Source organism: Hydra vulgaris, chromosome 07 (genome assembly GCF_038396675.1).
Source record: "Hydra vulgaris chromosome 07, alternate assembly HydraT2T_AEP".
In the NCBI taxonomy this organism is placed as follows: domain Eukaryota; kingdom Metazoa; phylum Cnidaria; class Hydrozoa; order Anthoathecata; family Hydridae; genus Hydra; species Hydra vulgaris.
The window spans coordinates 10,756,199-10,775,300 of NC_088926.1; the positions used below are offsets into that span (position 1 = coordinate 10,756,199).

At 24.5% G+C, this 19,102-nt stretch overlaps 1 protein-coding gene across 1 annotated transcript in view; it reads right to left on the minus strand.

Moving 5' to 3' along the window:
- Positions 1-517: 517 nt before the first annotated feature.
- The window catches only part of LOC100206972 (transportin-1), a 38,230-nt gene continuing 19,645 nt past the window's right edge, over positions 518-19,102 (minus strand). Inside the window, exons 7-23 of the mRNA XM_065801012.1 lie at positions 16,428-16,546; positions 15,157-15,217; positions 14,951-15,043; positions 13,944-14,001; positions 13,354-13,506; positions 13,193-13,266; positions 12,406-12,557; positions 12,135-12,231; positions 11,772-12,041; positions 6,525-6,683; positions 4,302-4,488; positions 4,128-4,223; positions 2,373-2,448; positions 1,870-1,969; positions 1,675-1,749; positions 1,469-1,586; positions 518-1,023 (exon numbers count right to left, since the gene is read on the minus strand). Coding sequence (XP_065657084.1) covers positions 1,479-1,586; positions 1,675-1,749; positions 1,870-1,969; positions 2,373-2,448; positions 4,128-4,223; positions 4,302-4,488; positions 6,525-6,683; positions 11,772-12,041; positions 12,135-12,231; positions 12,406-12,557; positions 13,193-13,266; positions 13,354-13,506; positions 13,944-14,001; positions 14,951-15,043; positions 15,157-15,217; positions 16,428-16,546 — 1,878 coding nt within the window. The 3' untranslated portion in view covers positions 518-1,023; positions 1,469-1,478. The remainder of the gene's footprint in view (positions 1,024-1,468; positions 1,587-1,674; positions 1,750-1,869; positions 1,970-2,372; positions 2,449-4,127; positions 4,224-4,301; positions 4,489-6,524; positions 6,684-11,771; positions 12,042-12,134; positions 12,232-12,405; positions 12,558-13,192; positions 13,267-13,353; positions 13,507-13,943; positions 14,002-14,950; positions 15,044-15,156; positions 15,218-16,427; positions 16,547-19,102) is intronic.

Sequence of the window (19,102 nt, forward strand, 5' to 3'; positions counted from 1 at the left end):
GAATTTTTATAAACATTCAAAAAGCATTGAAAAATGTCTAGAATTTTAATGAGATTTACACACTTGAAATAACTCGTAAAACATTTATGTATAATCGATAAATAAAACTTGTCAAATAACATATTGGGAAAACAAAGAGTCATTCGCATTATAACTCGTATTTTTTGAAAAATTTACCGTATAATAATAATAATTTAAAAATAAACACTAAAGAAAAAAGTTCTTAAAAAATTCCAAAAAATATATTATATATATAGACATTGAATAAAAATAATAATCATATAATAAACTAAAGACGACATATAATCGACTGAAAACTGTATAATTTAGTACCAAGTACGTTAAAAATGTATATGTATACAACATATATATGTATATACATACATATATACACACACACACACATATATATATATACATACATACATATATATATATATATATACATATATATATATATATATATACATATATATTATGCTTATTTTAGTTTAACGTAGTAAATAACTAAAACATATAAGATTTGAAACATTTTTTCGTAGAAGAATTTAAGTTAATTCCTATATAAATAACCAAAAAAATTTACATAACACGAAACAATTACATTCATAAAAATGTCTCACAAATTTTCATTTGATATATACATACATAAGATGCGTCTGTGAAAATTATGCCACACCATTTGATATTTTTAGTAGCGGCAACTTATGCATTCAAAGCAATCTGCATTTCTTTTGAATAGTGGATTATGGAATAATACTACATAAATCCAGTAACCCCGAGGATTTAGAAGTATTAATAGTCGAGAGTGTCCGTTTAACTATTTTAGAAGTATTTTAAATTTCAGTATGATAATCATTATCAAATACCCAAGGGAGCCAACCCGCCCAACCGTTTTGTCAAAAAAACTTTGCAAGGTCCCATCCCCCCGACCCGAAGCGTAAGAGTTAGCATAAAGACCAACAGAATTTCTTTTAGCTCTTGTGTATCACTTGATTGACTACACATGCTTTCTCACACCATCTGAAATATAATATACTTTTATATTTTATGCTGTACAATACTGTTACTATAGATACACATAGTTACGTTAAATGTATTAAGCATCTGCATTCGAAAGTTTGATATTTGTTAAAAACCAACCAAAATAATTTTTAAAACAACTTTTTTAATAAAAACTGGTTGTTATTAACTCGATCGATTATGAAACATCGTATTAAAATTTTTAATATAAATCGATTATGCACAATTCTCTTAACAGAAATCTGATGGTACTATTTGTAAGAATGCAGACCCCTAGCATTTATTCACAAAAATACGCATAAAACAATACATAAAAATAATAATTGTATATATGATAAAAAACTTGACGTCATTATATAAATTCAAAAATAACATAAAAACTTTTAAATATGCAAAACAATGTTGCATTTTTAAAACATTGATATAGGTAACAAAAGAGACATACATATTGTGGATTAAATTTTGTATTGATGTGATAGCCTTTCTTTTAATGGAGGGGGGAACTGATCAGAAAAACGCATCCAGTTGTCTTCTCCAACCTGATTTTTAAATCCAATCAAAATCTGAAACAAAATGAAAAAACAAAAGAATTATTTTGTTTTTAGACAACTAAAAAACAAAACACATCAGAAATGATTAGGTGACACTTACACTGTTAAACATTTCTTTAAGATCTGCAGCAGGATTTACCCAAGATGCAACTGCATCACAAAAAAATATGAAATCCTAAATAAATTATCTATATAAAAAAATACTAAAAAAAAATTAAATAAATTGACATTTAATATTTTAAAATGAAATTAATATATTAAAACAATAATAAAATATTTTAAAACAAATAAAAACCTGAACAACACCACCAGGATTTTGTCCAATCAAAGAGCAAATTCCTCGGAATGCTGAGTCTTTTTCATCGTTGTCTCGAATGTTTCGCAAAGATGTACACCTTAAAAAAATCAAAACCTAGGAATTAAAAAAGCAATAAAAAACAAACAAACAAAAATGTATGATAAAGAAACATTTTAATATGATTTATTTAAAATGATAGAGACGATCGATTATTTGAATAATAGAATTATTTTTAACACACAAAAAAAAAAAAAAAAAAAAAAAAAAATGCATTTTGCAGAAAATGAATTCAATGCATCTTCTGCAAATTATATTGCCTATTTTTTTGTTATAAATTTTGACTCAACATTCAAAAAAAATCCTCATTATAATTGCAAAACAGTTTTATATCAACATCTTAAACATTTTAAAAAAACTTCCTAAGTTTTATGCCACTAAGAAAGCACTACAAAAAGTATAACATTTTAAAAAGCACGAAAACAAAACAACAAATAACAAACCATGGTCGTATGAATTGAGCCAATTGAGGGGCTACCTCACTTGGACATACTAGCCCCAACCTTCCGAGTGTGATGGCTGTACAGAACAACAAAAAACATAAAAAAACATACAATTATATTATATATATATATTTTAATAGATACTATATTTAATATTTTTAATATTAATTTAATTTAAATTTTAATGCACAGTTAAAAAAATAAGATTTTGAAAAACCTACACTTTTTTTAGAGATTCATGCCTGGGGCAACTACATATTCCTTCATTTTAATTTAAAAAAACAGATTTTGAAATAAAAATATTGAGCAACAAAGTGTGATAAATTTTAGGAAAAAAAACTTTACCTCACCATGGTCAAATCACTACAGGTAAAAAGGCTATAGGAAACAGTACATTTAAGTGTAAAAGAAATGATGAATATTATTGTTAAAGTAATCAATAGTTACAGCAAAATTAGAAATAATAAAAGAATAACATTTAAGAACTCTGAGAATTTTTGAGGTCCTCAATAATTAAGAAATTGATAAAAAAAAGAGGATAAAATTCAATGGGAAAGATATCAAAGTAAAAAGTTCAGGATGATTGGGTGTATGTCTAGTTTATCAATAAAAAATAATGGTAAATGCAGTTAACTAACTATATCTGTTCAATGTACAATTAGTAAAATAAAATTTTTTGCTGCAATCAAATAAAAATCCATCAAAGCGTTATATTGGAAATAAAATATTGGAAATAAAAAAACAAGTTCATGGATGTTAATAGCTACATAAAAATTTAAGAACTGATACAATTATTGCCTCAACAGAGATTTCAAAATAATAATTATTTTAATAATAATTAAATTCATGCAAACCTTGCACATTAGGAACTGTAATCCATAAGTTCATAGACAAAAGGAAAACACTTTAATTATTTTGAACTGAACTGTTTATGTACTGAATGACCAGATTTGGTATTATAAGTTATACTAGTTGAGATTCTACAATTCTACAAGTAGTGCACATTTTATGTCTAGTGTATACTTGAAAAAATAGAATAAAAAAAAAAAAAAATTACAAATGATAGGTATAATATATGTGCATATATAAAGTGTGAGAAATATTAAATATATATTACATATTTATTACATATATTGTAATTTATATATAAATATATACAAAATAATATGGCTTAATAAAACAAAATCTTTTTATGGCTTATGACCATCACGCACAAAAAATTTATTATTTTTAACTGTATTTTAAATTCATTCACTTGTTGGTTTTTCTGAATCCCAAATTCAATGTTGTCTAAGCATAATTTAAAACTTGAAACATAATTTTAATCAAAAATAAAAAATAATTAGCGTGATCCTAAATAGGATAAGGGGTAAGAGTTCTTAAACAATATGGCAGCATCAAAGATAATCTTTGAATAATTATTGAAAAAATTTGATAGTGTATTGTATATATCTATGAAAAAAGACATAATGGATTTTGTGTAAAACTATAGAAGTGTATTGTTTAAAAGTAGGTTTATTATTTTCAGAAAAAATCTGATTTTTTATATATTTTAAATCTATAATTTTTATGTCAGTTAACTTAATATGTTAAACTAAAAATATTAAAACTTATTATAAAATAAATTTTTCTGAACTTTTTTTTTCCCCCAGCAAATTATCCAACTAATTCACTCTAAATAATTTCAAAAATTAATCAAAAAAAAAAAAAATCGATGGTCCTTGCTTTTGACATAAGATATTTAAAAAAACATACCAGTATTTTCAAGCAGTGTTTTTGGAGTTTTCTGACGGTTTATGATAACTATCAACTGTGATAAAACCACAGGAACAAATTCACTCATTTCTGCACCTGTAAGCAATTTGTACTTTTATTACATTTTTCTTACTTATAACAATATTATTTTGAGTAAAAATTTAATAAGCAAACCTAGCATTATTGCTATTTCACCTATAGCCCATGTTGCATTGTTACAAACAGATATGCATTCAGGATTTAGATTTTGTCCAAGTATTGGAATAATCTCTCGTATAGCTAACTTTACATGCTGAAAGCATGCTTTAGTAAGGTCACCAAGTAGAGCAAAAGAACTTTGTCGTACTTCAAGACCAGGATCCTAATAAAGAACAAATGTCAGTTTTTAAAGTAAACATTCAATAAATTCATCAATAATACATATTACAGGTCTTCAATAATTACCATTATCTTTTTCAATAATTATTATTTCCTTTAATACATTACATAGATAGTAATTTGTTTATATAATTAAACATTTATTATATTAATTATTGAATATAATGTATGAGTTAATAGTACATTTTTATATGTATTAATTCATACCTTAATAGTAAATATCAAAAGTTTATAAGATGTGTGTTAGATATGTAATTGTTTATATAATTTGTAGTTTTCCTTAAAAAATATAAAAACTTACTTTTATATTAAAAAGGTAGAGGGGATACTTCAGCCAATAGAGAAAGTAAAAAGTATAAATGAATATTCTATTTACATCTATACTTTATTTTCTGTTATCAAATTGTTAATACCATATTTCCAAAACACAAGTTTTGTAAAAAAAACTCAGTTGCGCAAAGAAATAAAGCAATTGGCATAATAGAAGTTGTACTATTAGTGAAGTTCTATGAGTATAACATATGTGATGTGGAATGATGCACTGTAAAGAAATTGTAGCAACAGTTGTACTAGCTGTACTGGTCTTGAATGAGATATTCATATATGATGACCAGTTGTACTACCTGTGATGGCCTTCAGCGAAATGTATGACCTCACTAAAGACTTTTTGTCTTTAGTGAGAATGTAAAGCTTTCTATACAAATTTTTAATAATTTTAATAATCTAAAATACAACTTTTAAAAATATTTTTGAGATAAAATAGATTCAAAAGTTTATACTTTTTTAAATATATATAATAGATCTAAAAATGTATTAATTAATTTTTTTGCCATTAAAGGGATCCCAAACCTCCGAGACATGTTGTGTTCAAATTAAAGAGAATGATACAAAAAAATGTATATTTACAGAACGCAAATACATAACGAATTACATAAAATATTACGAGCCTAAACTTTATCTTATAATTATAACTATCCTTTTTACTTTAGGATAGTTACTAACTAGACAAGCTTTTCTACATTGTTGTTGTAAGATTGGTTTTGATTCAAGTGACAATCTGGCCAGCTGCAGAGAAGACTCTTTCTGAAAAAGATGATGAGCCTGATGGAATAGGATACATTTTCCTAACAATGAATGTTAGCTTTGGATATTGTGTGCCATGCTCTTCTACTACTGTAAATCATCAGTTTCTTTTGCTACCAATAAAAAAAAAGATATTTTTCCGCTTATGCTTGTATGCCAGAATTGTCTTTGCTCAGCAGATGCATCTAGATCATGTTAAATTTGGATGCTTTGATGTTGGATTGATTTTGATCAGTCATTTCATATCTGTCAGGATTTGTTTAAATGAGTTTGCATAACAAATCTATTTTAAATGCCCCCTATTCCCTTGATTTTATGTTCACAAGGGTCACTTTAGTCAAGAAGACTACTCTTTTTCTTTTTTTTAAATAGATTTCACAAACCTCTCTCAACTCTTTAACTCCAAAACACGAACCTTGACATACAAGACGTTGCACAGAGAAACAGGTTCATATATATAAAAAATGTAATATACTTTAATATTCAAATTTAACTAAAAATTAAATCAAATTTTGCAATTGTTACTGAATTTAATTGAAAGCATAATTTCTATTTCAAATTCAGCACCAAATTGGACGCTGAAGTCAAATTTGTCTTTTGGTAAACTTTGTTATCCAAATTTTAACAAACATTAGCCTTAATTTGTCATAAAACCATTTAAACTTAACAACATGCACTTACATTAAAGTTAAAAATGCCATAAAAATTTTCATGATTCTTTTATATGTTTTATAAAAATAAAAACAACAATTTTAAGTAATTAATGTTTGGTTTTGATTCATTAATTTTGTTTAGTTATGTCATGCAGTTGTATTAAAACATGATAAAAATGGCATCATCAAGTTATTATTAGTGTGGTAAAGATAACACAAGAACATATTTTTAAGTTATGTAAGTAACGCCTTTAATGTTTCTTGAAAATAGGAGAACATTTACCTGCATACATTGAAATAACAATGCCATAATATTGCTGCGTGCTACGAAGCGCTCTATTTGATCTTCTAATCCTTCAGCTAAACCACTTAATAAATCTAGTGCAACAACCATAAAGTCCTTATCAGGCATTTCAAACTGACCTGGGTTCATCTGAGCAGCCTATACAATACAAAACAAAAATGAATGAAGCTCATGAGTATAATTAATCTATAGAGTAATTGTAAATTGAAAACAATATGTTAAAAAATCAAAACAAAAAATATAATTATACATATATTAATGAGAAAACAGAAATTTTAGACTTGTTTTATGTTAATAACAAACGTTATCCTGTCAAGTATTATTCTTTTTATTTTAAAAATGCCAATTCAAAAGTAAATAAAAAAATACAAAGTACGCATTTTGAACCCTTTTTGTATTAACTTGTTACTAAAGTTATTAAAATTGTAAAGTTATTAAAAATAGTTTAATACAAAAAAAGCTAAAACATGAAGAAAAAAAGAGTATTGCCTAATATAGTTTTCATTTTATAATAAACAACTAATAACCTATCATATGTATCATATATTTAATAAACAATAAAAAAATTTTAAATTAATGTCATGATATATAAACAGACTTTATATTAAAACAACAGAGAAAGATGCAACAAAAATGTCTGGTTTGAAGCTCATGCTTTTAGATAACTATATACAGTAAATATATGCAACAATGATGTGCAAAACAGTTTTTAATATGAACAATGCCAAGATGTATGTGTATATATCTATATCAATAAATGTGTGTGTGTTTTAAATATAGGATTGTCAAAAGATTACCAGAATCGCTATTCTGTTACAAATTAATTTGAAGATATTGGATTATGAGTTTGGATAAAGAATCTATATCAATTCTTTTGTGGTGTGTCGTGGTGAAACGAAATATTTTCCATTTTTAAGGACGCCTACCTCATCATGTAAAAACCTAAGTAAAGAAAGATTTGTGATAATATCAGAATTTACTGTAGCCATTGGATAATTTCCTAATTTTCTTTTCATGAATTAAAAGATTTTTCTTTTTCTTCTTTAATGCTAATTAAAATAAAACAGAATAACAATAGAAGATAAATAAACTTTAAAACCATTTAAAAAACCCTCTTTAGAAAACTTCTCTGTTGCGTTAGATTTTGCACTTCGAAATAATTTTTTTTAAATTAAACAAGAATCCAATTTAGGAATTTCAAGAAAAATTAAAACAAACTTTCATTTGTTTTAGTTTACCAAATTACTGCAACTATTTAAAAAATGTAAAAATGTATCCTACTTAATATTAGGTGTAATTTTTCAAGTCAATTTTAGAAAATGTATTTGCGTGCCATATTTATTAAACTTCTAAAGTTTTATTTAAATAGTAGTATGTAAATATTCTAATAAATACGACTACTATTTTTAAATTTGTTAAACCCATTTAATTTTTAGCCTTTTGTTATTTCTTTTTGAATTTTTATGAGGCTTGTAAGGTTTTTAAATACTTTATTGAATTACAAGGATTTTGGAATCCAATATATGATCTCTATTGTTTTAAATACCAACTTTTTTACTTAAATCTTAGATAAGGATGATTTACAACCAGCGTGGAAAATAAGAAATCAAATCAGTCATTTCGACCATTCAATGCAAGGAATTGACGGTCAATTTTTTTTTTGGATGGCCAATTTTTTTTGTTAAAGTTTTTACATTAATAATAGTTCATCATGAACTTTATAAATACAAAAATAAGTTAATGCTTGAAAATTAACGAATTCGTATTATTTTAATGATAATTTTTAACTTATTTACAAATAATTCATTTCATTGCAATGACTTTGCAAATAGTAGGAAAAGCTATAAGAAAAATAATTGAAAAGATCAAATGAAAAAAAAAAAACTAAGTACAGTTGAGATGTTCTTAATTACATAAAATTTTTTTGAATAATAATAAAATAAGTACTTCAATCTCTGAAGCTAAAAAAGAAAAACTAGCGCACATTTTATATCATTTGCTGATTAAAATTATTTCAAAAACCGCTAACGTTATATGTCATTCACACTTATAGTAAAACAAATTTTACTTTAAACATGCTTTATACTTTTAATGTTATAAACTGTAAAAAACACCAATAAAATAACGTGGCAAGGTTGTTTTATATTAAAACAAGCTTTTTATATTGGCAAAACAACTTTGCAGTATTGTTTTATTGTTTTATTTATACAACTTTTTATAATGACATTTTAATAGGTATTTCAAATAAAACGTGTCTTATCAGTATGAACAGGGTATTAATAAGTTAATAATATTATTATCTCTAACTTATTTATTAACTCTCGTTCGCAGATAAAACTTAAACTGAATATTTAATACTAAGAAGATGAGTGTTTAATGAAACAATACTATAAAAATTACTGTTACATAAAATAAGGTTATATATATATATATATATATATATATATATATATATATATATATATATATATATATATATATATATATATATATTTATATATATAAAATAATCCTATTATAGAAAAAGAAGCGCAAATGCGCAATTAGTAATTTTAAGTTTATTTATAAATCATTTATTTATTTATTTGCAATTTAGGTCAAAACATTTGAGAAAATAAATAAATAAAAATAAAACAAATGTACTGAGTATAGTTGAAAGAAAAAATGTTCTTAGTTAATTACAGAAATTATTAAATATTAAATATTTTAAAATATTATTAAAATAAGAACTTCAATCATTTATGAAAAAAAAGGATTCTCACCATCAATAAAATGAAAGTTATTTAAATAAGTGAAGCAAAAAGCCTAATAGATATAGTTTACATCATGTATAATATATTCATCAACAGAGCAAATTAATGGATTCAGTGATGTTAAAGGGAAAAATTCAACGGGTTTAATATGCAATAATTACTCAATAAAATTTTTAACAACTGCAACATGCAATAATAATTAAATAAAATTTGTAACAACCATAAATTAAATACGAATATATCAAATATATTTTAAGTAGTAGAATTAATAATATAAAAAAAATTATTAACTTTAATTATGACAATTATTAAACAATAACTAAAATTATTAATTTTTAATCATTGAACTTTTGATATAAAATTAATTTAATGCAACATTTTTTTTTAAAGGTAAATTTACCTCCCAAGGCCAAGAAGACCACTACAGATGTGGAAGCTTCTTAATTGTGTTTATAACCCTCTCTCAACTCTAAAGCGCAAACCTTGACAAATAAGGCCGCTGCGTGGAGAAACAAGTTGAGCGCGGTACTACCAGGGACATGGTGGGGATTGAATTTGGAACCTCACGCTTATGAAGCTAACGCTCCACCACTACTGCATTTAAAAAAAGAAGATTAAAACTAGGCAGTATTAAAAAAAAAAATTTCGCTTTAAAATTTTTTGTTTTTGAAACCTTTTACTTTATTGACATGCAATAAAGTGTTATCATGCATGCAAATAAAGTAGCATTAACAGGCCGCAGCAGGAAGCGAGAGCTTTAGCTTTCGCTCTCACCTATACTTCCCTAAAGTGGTCTATGGGAGCAATTTATGACTCTCGCAAAAGTATAATTTTTTCATAAATACGAACTTTTTTTTCTTAAAAAAAATATTTATTAGAAAAATTAAAAAAAACTTATGCAAACTTTATAGAAAAAAAAAAAAGACAAAAACTTGAGTGTCAGAATGACTTTTTCTGCCTACAAAATGATTGTTTGTTTATTTAAATATATAATACCGCATATTATCATTATAGCATTACTGACAATATGGTCAAAATTGTTTATAAAAGAGAAGCACTATCATTGTAACTAAGACGAAAAAGTTTAAAAATTAACTAATAATTTCATAATAAACTGCTATGCTTTATTAAAGCACATTTATTGCATTAAAAAAAAATACTAATAAAAAAGAGCGCCAATTAAAATACAATGTTTTTAATTAGGTTAGATTAACTGATTGGTTTTTTAAATAAAAAATTTGTTTCTTTAAAAAATTCTTATAAAAAAATAAATTGTAACAAGTATAAAATTAAATTTTGTATTTAATAAGCAATTTATTTAATGAATAAACAACAAAATCTCTCTTAAAAAACCAAAATCTCTCTTAAAAAGCTGTTTAGAGGAACAACTCGCATGGCTTGTCATGTTCGTTTTAGGAAAGCTTTTTATTTTCTTGTATGCTTTTACCGCAGAATTCAATTAAAGAATGAATAATTTTTTGCAGATTTTTCTGCTTTTGTAAAGTCATTGCAATGAATTGAATAAATTAAAAATTATTAATTGAACATTGGCACTTCTTTTTTTTTTCTATATTGAATTGTAATAAAATCAACCCATCAAAATGTTGCAACTAAAATAAGACACACAAAACTTTTATTTTTAACAGGATCTGAATTAAAACTACTTGACAAAAAGAAACTCTATAATTAAAATTCTATATAAATTTATATTCTATTTTAAAAACTTTGTTTTATGTAACATAACTTAACATTTTGAGTAGCATTTCATAAGACAATTTCTTTTAATATTAGATACTCAACTTCTTTTAAAATATTTTGAAAAATTGTTTCGATATTTAAAAAAAAATAATTAAGCAATAAATTTTTTATAACTAATGTTATTAAACTTTCTTTTTTAATTAGAAAAAAACCTATGTGCAAGAGTTTTTTTTTAACTATTAACAGCAGGTAGTTAAAAAGTTATTTGCAAATTTTTCATTTTAAAAATGCATCATTTTTATTTAAAATCTTTATTTAAAATAGCAATAACAAATTTTTTAACTTTCAAGCATCAAGTTATTTTTGCATTTTTTCAGTCTTGAAGAACTTATACTAAGACAAAAATTTCAAGTAAAAAATAAAAAATTTGAATGAAAAAAAAAAAAGCAAAAAAACAATCGACCATCAATTCCATGTGTTAGCCGCTCAAATTGACCACTCGCAAATATTGCTACTAAATTCAATTAGAGATTAGTGAAAATAAAAAAAAAAAAATGTTTTCAAAACTCTTTCCGTAAGATCAATACATTCATTAACGCTTAAGCCAATTTACTACCATCAGTTGCAAAGGATACGTCATTGCTACCTTTATATTATGCTAGTTATGTTATAGTTTAATTACTATTTATTATTTAGTTACTATATAACATTGAATTATTAGCTACTATTTTTATTATTAATAAGTTACTATATAATATAATATTACAATACTTACATAGCATTGAGCTAGAGTTTGCTCAACTAATGATACACATCTATTATAAACAGGTTCAGCATAAGGAAGAAACCCTGATTGAAGAGCAGTAGCCACAGATGACAGACATTCAAGTAATGGAAACAAATCTTTATCTTCATCCTTAAGTTGATTCCATTTAGCTATTAGTGGAGGCATTAGCATATTGATATACTCAGCTTTGTTTAAGTGAGGACCAACGGAATCAGCAAGAGTGCCTATCGCATCATACAGTATAAGAAGGTTTTTGTGCTAAAAAGATTGTATTTAAATTAAAAATCATACAAACATAAAATTAAAAAAATAACAAAAAAACAAAAAAAAAAAAAACATTTATTGACTTACTTGATACTTTCCAAATGCAAATACTAATGTTTCTAATATAAACCCTAAATACGGAACAAGTTCTGTGCAAGCTTCTTCTTCCAATGTAGCAAAAGCACTAAAAAAAATTAATGAAGTTCATAATGTAAAAATAGATAATAAGAACAAAATAAAAATTAAAAAACTAAGTGAAAACTTAAATGTCATTTAAATAAAACCAATTTAAAAAAATAAAATGAACGAACCAGTAATTTGATTTTGATTTTAAGATGATCAAGTATAAAAAAAATACCTGCAAGCAGCTTCTTGAACTCGTTTATTTTTGTCAAGAATCCTTTTTAAAAGTTCAGTCATTAGTTTTTGCAAATACATTTGATGAGGTTGACTAACAATCCAATGTGAATAACGACTTAAGGTCCAACAGGTTATAGAACGCACTAAGGCCTGTATACATTTAAAAAAAAAAAAAACTATTTGTTAAATATTTCTTAGTAGACAATATTTTAATTTTGACAGTTTAACAACTCAGATCATATTAAAAAAAATTAAAAATTTCTAAAACTTTTTAAATTTTTTTTATTATCATTTAATTTATTAAAAATCAACTGAAAGTGTTGTTCTTTATTGTGACACTCCTAACTATCTTATAATATTTAAAATAATCCAACAATATGAAACTTAACACATCTACTATTATTTGGTTTATCTTTTTTTGTTGCATAGATTTAATAAATGAAAAGTCATTGTTTTGAAACCAAAAGTTTCAAGTTTTGAGACAAAACTTCACTTAACAGTTAAACAAACATTCACATGTATCAAAAAGTAGCTCACAATATTTTTAATTTTTATTTCCATAGTAAATCAATTACATGTTATTTTTACTGAGTTAACCATTCAATAGTATATTAATTACACAATAATTTAATCTATGGTAAACCAATTACAAGTAAAAAAAATTAAAAAAAAAATTTGCAAAGAACAATCCACTAAACTTTTATATTTATGATTTATTTATTTTATTATTTGCATAGCTTCTAGTACTTATAATTAAAAAACAAAAAATTAAAAACAAAAACAACCTTTTTGTCTCCGAGAGAAGTGATAAGAAAAGGAACCAATTCAGGTAGATGTGGATTAATACCAGCAACACAGCCTTAATAAATTTCATTTTTTATTATGATATACTAAGAACAAGTTGTTCAATAAAAAGTTTTTTTTTGTTGAAAAGCTAATAAAATACCTTCTGCAATTGCTCCGAGTACAAGTATGCCGGACTCCTTTGTTACCCAGTCAGGATGAAAAAGTATGTCTTTAAGAATGGGAAGTAAAACAGGAAGCAGATCATCTTTAAATACTGTTGCAAGTACATCAAGTGCAGCAGCTGAACACTTTCCTAAAAAGTCAATTAATATAAATAGAGAATATATAACGTATATTATACAATAATATATGTTAACTTTATCTTTTGCAAAGTTTGCTATTATTTTGTAGGTTGAACTACAGTAAAGTTTTTTGATCAAGGTGAAAATGCAATTGTTTATGATTGAGAGATTTAGGGGCATTACCCACCCCCCTCAAGAAAAAAAAAACTTCAGCTTACTTAAACTGACTTACTTTTACTACTTAAACTGACTTACTTTTGCTACTCAAACTGACTAAAGTCCTAATGAATACACTAGGAACAACTGGAATAGCAGTGAGTAATAAATAGTAAAGAACCTTTTTTTGTAAAACTTTCCATTAATTTCTTGCTGTTTGTTGTTAAAACATTTGTAATAAAAAGTTTAATGCTTTGAGTAAGCATTAAAAGCAAATTAAAATAAAACTTACTTAAGTTCCAATCAGACAAAGAATCATCATCCAGCTCACCATCTTCTTCACTATCTTCCTATCAAAAAATAAAAAAATAAAAAAATAAAATTTTGAAATAATAACTGGTAATTAATTTTTCAACCAATATTTGCTTTGTATATCAATTATATTTTTGTATAAAATTTTTAATGTATTTGGGTGAGTTTAGGGGTGTCACTAAAATTCAGAAGTTTAGGACTTTATTTATCAGGAAATAATAAAATGTTTTAAGGGGGAATGCTTTTATATGGTAATATTTCTTCATATCAAATCACTTATATCATTTTATTTTGCAGCAAGGACATCTTCAATTTTAGGTTATGAGATGTCTGACTACCCATAGGCTTTGTTAGTAACTATGGGTCTAATATTTTATATTTTTATTATTTCTTAATATAAAAATTTACTAGAGCTTTTTTATTCAAATTTATCAACTTCAAAAATACTGGCAACATTTAGAGTTAAGAATTACCTAGGGGCTATTCTAAAAAAATTATTTTGGTGGTGATACCCACAAGCCATACGAAAACAATGATGAAAGCATTGCCAAATAAAAGCATTCCCCCAAAAAACAATATTTGTCAATAAATAAAAAGCCCTAAACTACTGAATTTGAGTGACACATAAAACTCACCCAAATACATTAAAATGCTGTTGAAAAGGATCTAGAAAAGCTCTAGAGTATATCATTATTTCCTTATCTATACTTTACTTTTTATAAAATATATAAATATTTACATTATACTTTTATAAAATAAAATTTTCAGAACTGCTTTGTTTCAATTAGTTTTACTGTATGTAGTACTATATGCAAAAAAAAGAAGCTAATATATTATTTTGTAAAATTTTACATATTTAAAAAAATTACCCCTCCTTCTGTGTTATGAGATTTGAATTTATAAAATCGAGATCAAATATCTCGTTATTATGAAAAAAAAAAAGCTAATATATTTTTTTGTAAAAATTTACATATTTTAAAAAAATACCCCTCCTTCTGTGTTATGAGATTTAGATTTATGAAATCGAGGTCGAATATCTTGTTCATTATCAGGAACTGTTTCATCTTCTTCAACATCCCCCTAAAATATTATTTAAAAATAGAATAACGTAGCAATATACATATTTTTAAATACTCTTTTAAAATATTTTCAAACCAATTTATTGAAAGCTACTATAAAATAATTTACCTTACCTTAAGTAACATGATATCCATTCCAGAGTATTTCATACCATTCACCAATATTGGCACTAATCTAAGAAAAGAATGTTCAGACTTGTAAAAAAATAATATTTTTATTTATTTATGCATTCATTTATTCATTTAACTGAATGCAATGTTGATATTTGGACCATATACTTAATAAAACACATTTTTATTTGACTTTATTTGACTGAAATTATTTTGAATTTAAATCTTAAATTCACAAATGTTCAAGTCTTTAACAGGTTGCAGGCTACAACCAGTCAATAAAACAAACATAAAATAGAAAGTAACTTTGATCATTGGCAATTGTTTGCTTTTAAATCTTGATTTTAAATAACAAAAATAAAGTTTTTTTAATATTCACAAACTTTTAATAAAATTTGACAATGTAAAAAGTTACCCAGATAGTTGAACTTGTTAAAACCTTTATATAGAAGTTAAGTTTAAAAAACTGATTTTTTAAATCTTTTGTACCAAAATAAACTGGCAATGGCACTACCTCCCTATTAAATCAGTCACAGATTCAATAGGGAGATAGTAAACATTAGTTAAGTTAAACAACAGTGAATAATATATAACATAAAAAACTTTCTAACTATTTAATGTTCACAGTGAGAATAGTGATTACTAACATTTAACCAAAAATAATTTGAATTAAATACTACTTTTTAACCAATGTTCAGTAACAAATTAAGCTGTTCTGAAATATAATTTAAATTAATAAAAACCTTATTAAAATTAAATTTGACTTAAAATCTCAAACATCTTACATTTAAATAAAGTTTGATAACTTTTGGGCGACAACTACAATTTATTTTAAAAATAAAAACAATAGATATGTTTTAAGATCAAAAATAATGCAGTAAACATAAAAAAATTAAATCTTTATAACTGAATTATTGTGCTTTATTTTTAAAAGTTTTATTAGTTCAGGCAAGACAGAAGAAATTAAAAAAAGAAAAGAAAAGAGTAAAACAATTAAAGATTGATAGAAGAGTTTTTTGTTCTGATTTACTGTAAAAACAGTTTCATGTTTTCTTTTCGTTATTTTTTGGAAACAAAGAACTAAAACATTTAATATAAATAATCATTAATTTATTAAGGCGAGTTTAGTTAATTTTTTATAAATGTAGAAAATTGTATCACAAAAATGGCCAGGATTTTATAATCATAAAAAGGTTTGAACCATTGACTGTAAAATGTAAAACAATTAAATTTAATCATAAAATAACAACAACATTAACAACATGGTAACAAACCTTGGCAAAAATGGATGAAGTACTTGTTTACAGATCGGTTGTTCTGCAAGCGCCAGCCAAAATTCACACGCTTCAAGGGCTACAGAGTCTTCACTATCTTGTGTTCGTACAAGCATGTACTGAAAATAAAAACAACTGTAAAAAGCAACTAATAAGTTTTTTTTAATTGAAAGTTATTATAAAACTATTTATGAAATTATGAACACTCAAAGCAAAGCACTTAACATACACACAGATATATATATATATATATATATATATATATATATATATATATATATATATATATATATATATATATCTGTGTGTAACATACTTATTTAAGTAAAAATTAGAATCTAATAAAACATGAAACTAATTTTTATTCAGTATATGTAAAATATTTCCAGTTGAACTACATTTTTAAATATCTTTTTCCGCAAAAAACAAAAAACAAAACAAAAAAAAACAACATAATTTTTAGAAAAATAAATGAATTTAAGATTTAGTTTAACTCTGGTTAATTTAAAATTTATTTAATTGTTTAATTAAAGATAGGGTTGAAGAGAGTTGTAATTAATGGAGTTTTTAATAAGAACTTAGGAAACTGTTAAATGTAATTTAGTTATTGCAAACAGTTGACTTTTAAACAACGCATCTTTATTATGCGTGGGTTAACTTTATCTGAGATAAAAAAGCATTAAGGCAAATGTAATTTTTTAGCTATTCTATGTTTTCAATTAAATACTTTGAAGGTGAAGTCGAATCTAATTATTAATAATTTAGATATACATTTTGTGCTTCAGAAAACAGAATAAAATTTTTTTGATTGGATAGAATGAGGATTTGATGAGCGTACTGATTAAAATTTATATTGTACTGAATAAACCAATCTTTTTTGCGACGCAAGCATTTATTGAGTTTCAGCTTACTTAAACAGCTTTCTCAAAATTATGTTTCAGAGTGAATATTGAATTAGATATAAAAAAATAATATCAAACATTAGCTTTGAAAAACAAATAAATTTAGGTAATGAGTTACATAGTTTTATTTTAATCTCTTTTTGAAATATCATAAATATTATAATAAAAGTATTATTATTATTATTATTATTATACATATATATATAATAAAAAGTATATATTATAAAAAGTTAAAGATTTCTTCAACATATTTAATTTTTTGCAGTAGACTTTCTGTTTGTTTTGTAGCTAGATAAGTTGTTTTAACCTATAATCAATATCATTAGTTTGTCATATACTATTTTATATCAGTAATTTGTTATATAATATTAATTACATATCAATGTATAACTTTTATATATTTAGATAAAAAGCATTCTTTGTATCTTCTCTTTGTATTTGTTTCCTAATGTTAGGTTATCAGGCTCAAGTATCTATAGTTAAGTTACTTTAAAGTGTCATTACCAAAATTCTTAGTAAACATAGCCTCAAACCAATGTCTAGGATTCCTAAAGTAATAAAAAATGTTTTATGCCAAATATCTGTAACTTTTCACATTTTTAGCAACTCTATTTAAATGATTAATGATGTAAAATAATAAAATTACATTTTATTATATGCATATTTTTTATATTCAAGTTTTTTATACAATATAACACCTTAGTTATTTCTTATAAAATAACTACGCATAATCTTATGCATTATGAGACACCAAACAGCAACAGCAGTAAAAGGTGGTTGGGATCCTAATAACACAATCCAAGCAGTTGAAAATGTTTTGAAAAAAAACTCTCCCCAAAAGAAAAGCTGCTGAGATATTTTGAGTCATTTTAATTAACGAATTAAAGAAGCTCAGCACCGGATGGATTAAATAAATTGCTATGTATTCCATAAAGTTCTATGAAAGTGTTTTCAGTATCAGTATTGGAAGGAACTGGTTCAATGTTGCTTAAATTCTTAAAAACAGGATACGATTGAGTCCTTTAAAGCATAGAGTTTTTAACATAATGCAGCCATGGCATAGTGGTTAGACTTCTGGCTCAGAAACAAGAGGTCTAAGGTTTGACGCTAGCTATACCCCATCATTAAGGGACATAGGTGAGGAAATCTTCTGTGGTGCTGTCATAGCTGTTTTCATGTATAGTGTGCATTTTTTTTTTTTTAACTCTTTAGCAGACATGTGTACAAAATTAAAGACAAAGGAGTTTGAACATATATAAAAACTAAGTTTTTGAATTTATTTTAAAACAAAACAAAAAAACTCTTACAACTTATTTTAGAATATATCATTTTTATTATAAATTAATTTTTAACTTAAAACATTTAAATTAAAAAAAAGAACTCCCTATAAACAAAAATTGATTTTAATTTTTCATAGAATGTGCAAATAGCTTTAGTATAATTTTTTATTGGTTGATTTTGGAATTATCACCAGTGACACATCAAGAAATTTTTGAGCACACCAGTCTATGTTTAAAAGCCATCTTAAAAAAAAAAGAAAAAAAAAAAGGGGAAAGACAAAGTTAAAAATATATACCTCGGCTTACTATCTAGCAATTGCGTAAATTGAATTAAATTATGTTTCTTGAAATAAAACTACAAATAATTAAGCAAAATAGTTATTATTTTTTCCTTATTCTAAGAGTACCCTTTATTGCAATTACAGGCAAGTGAAGCTATATAATTATAACATTTAATAAACAATATATTTTTATAAATAATTTATGTAAAATA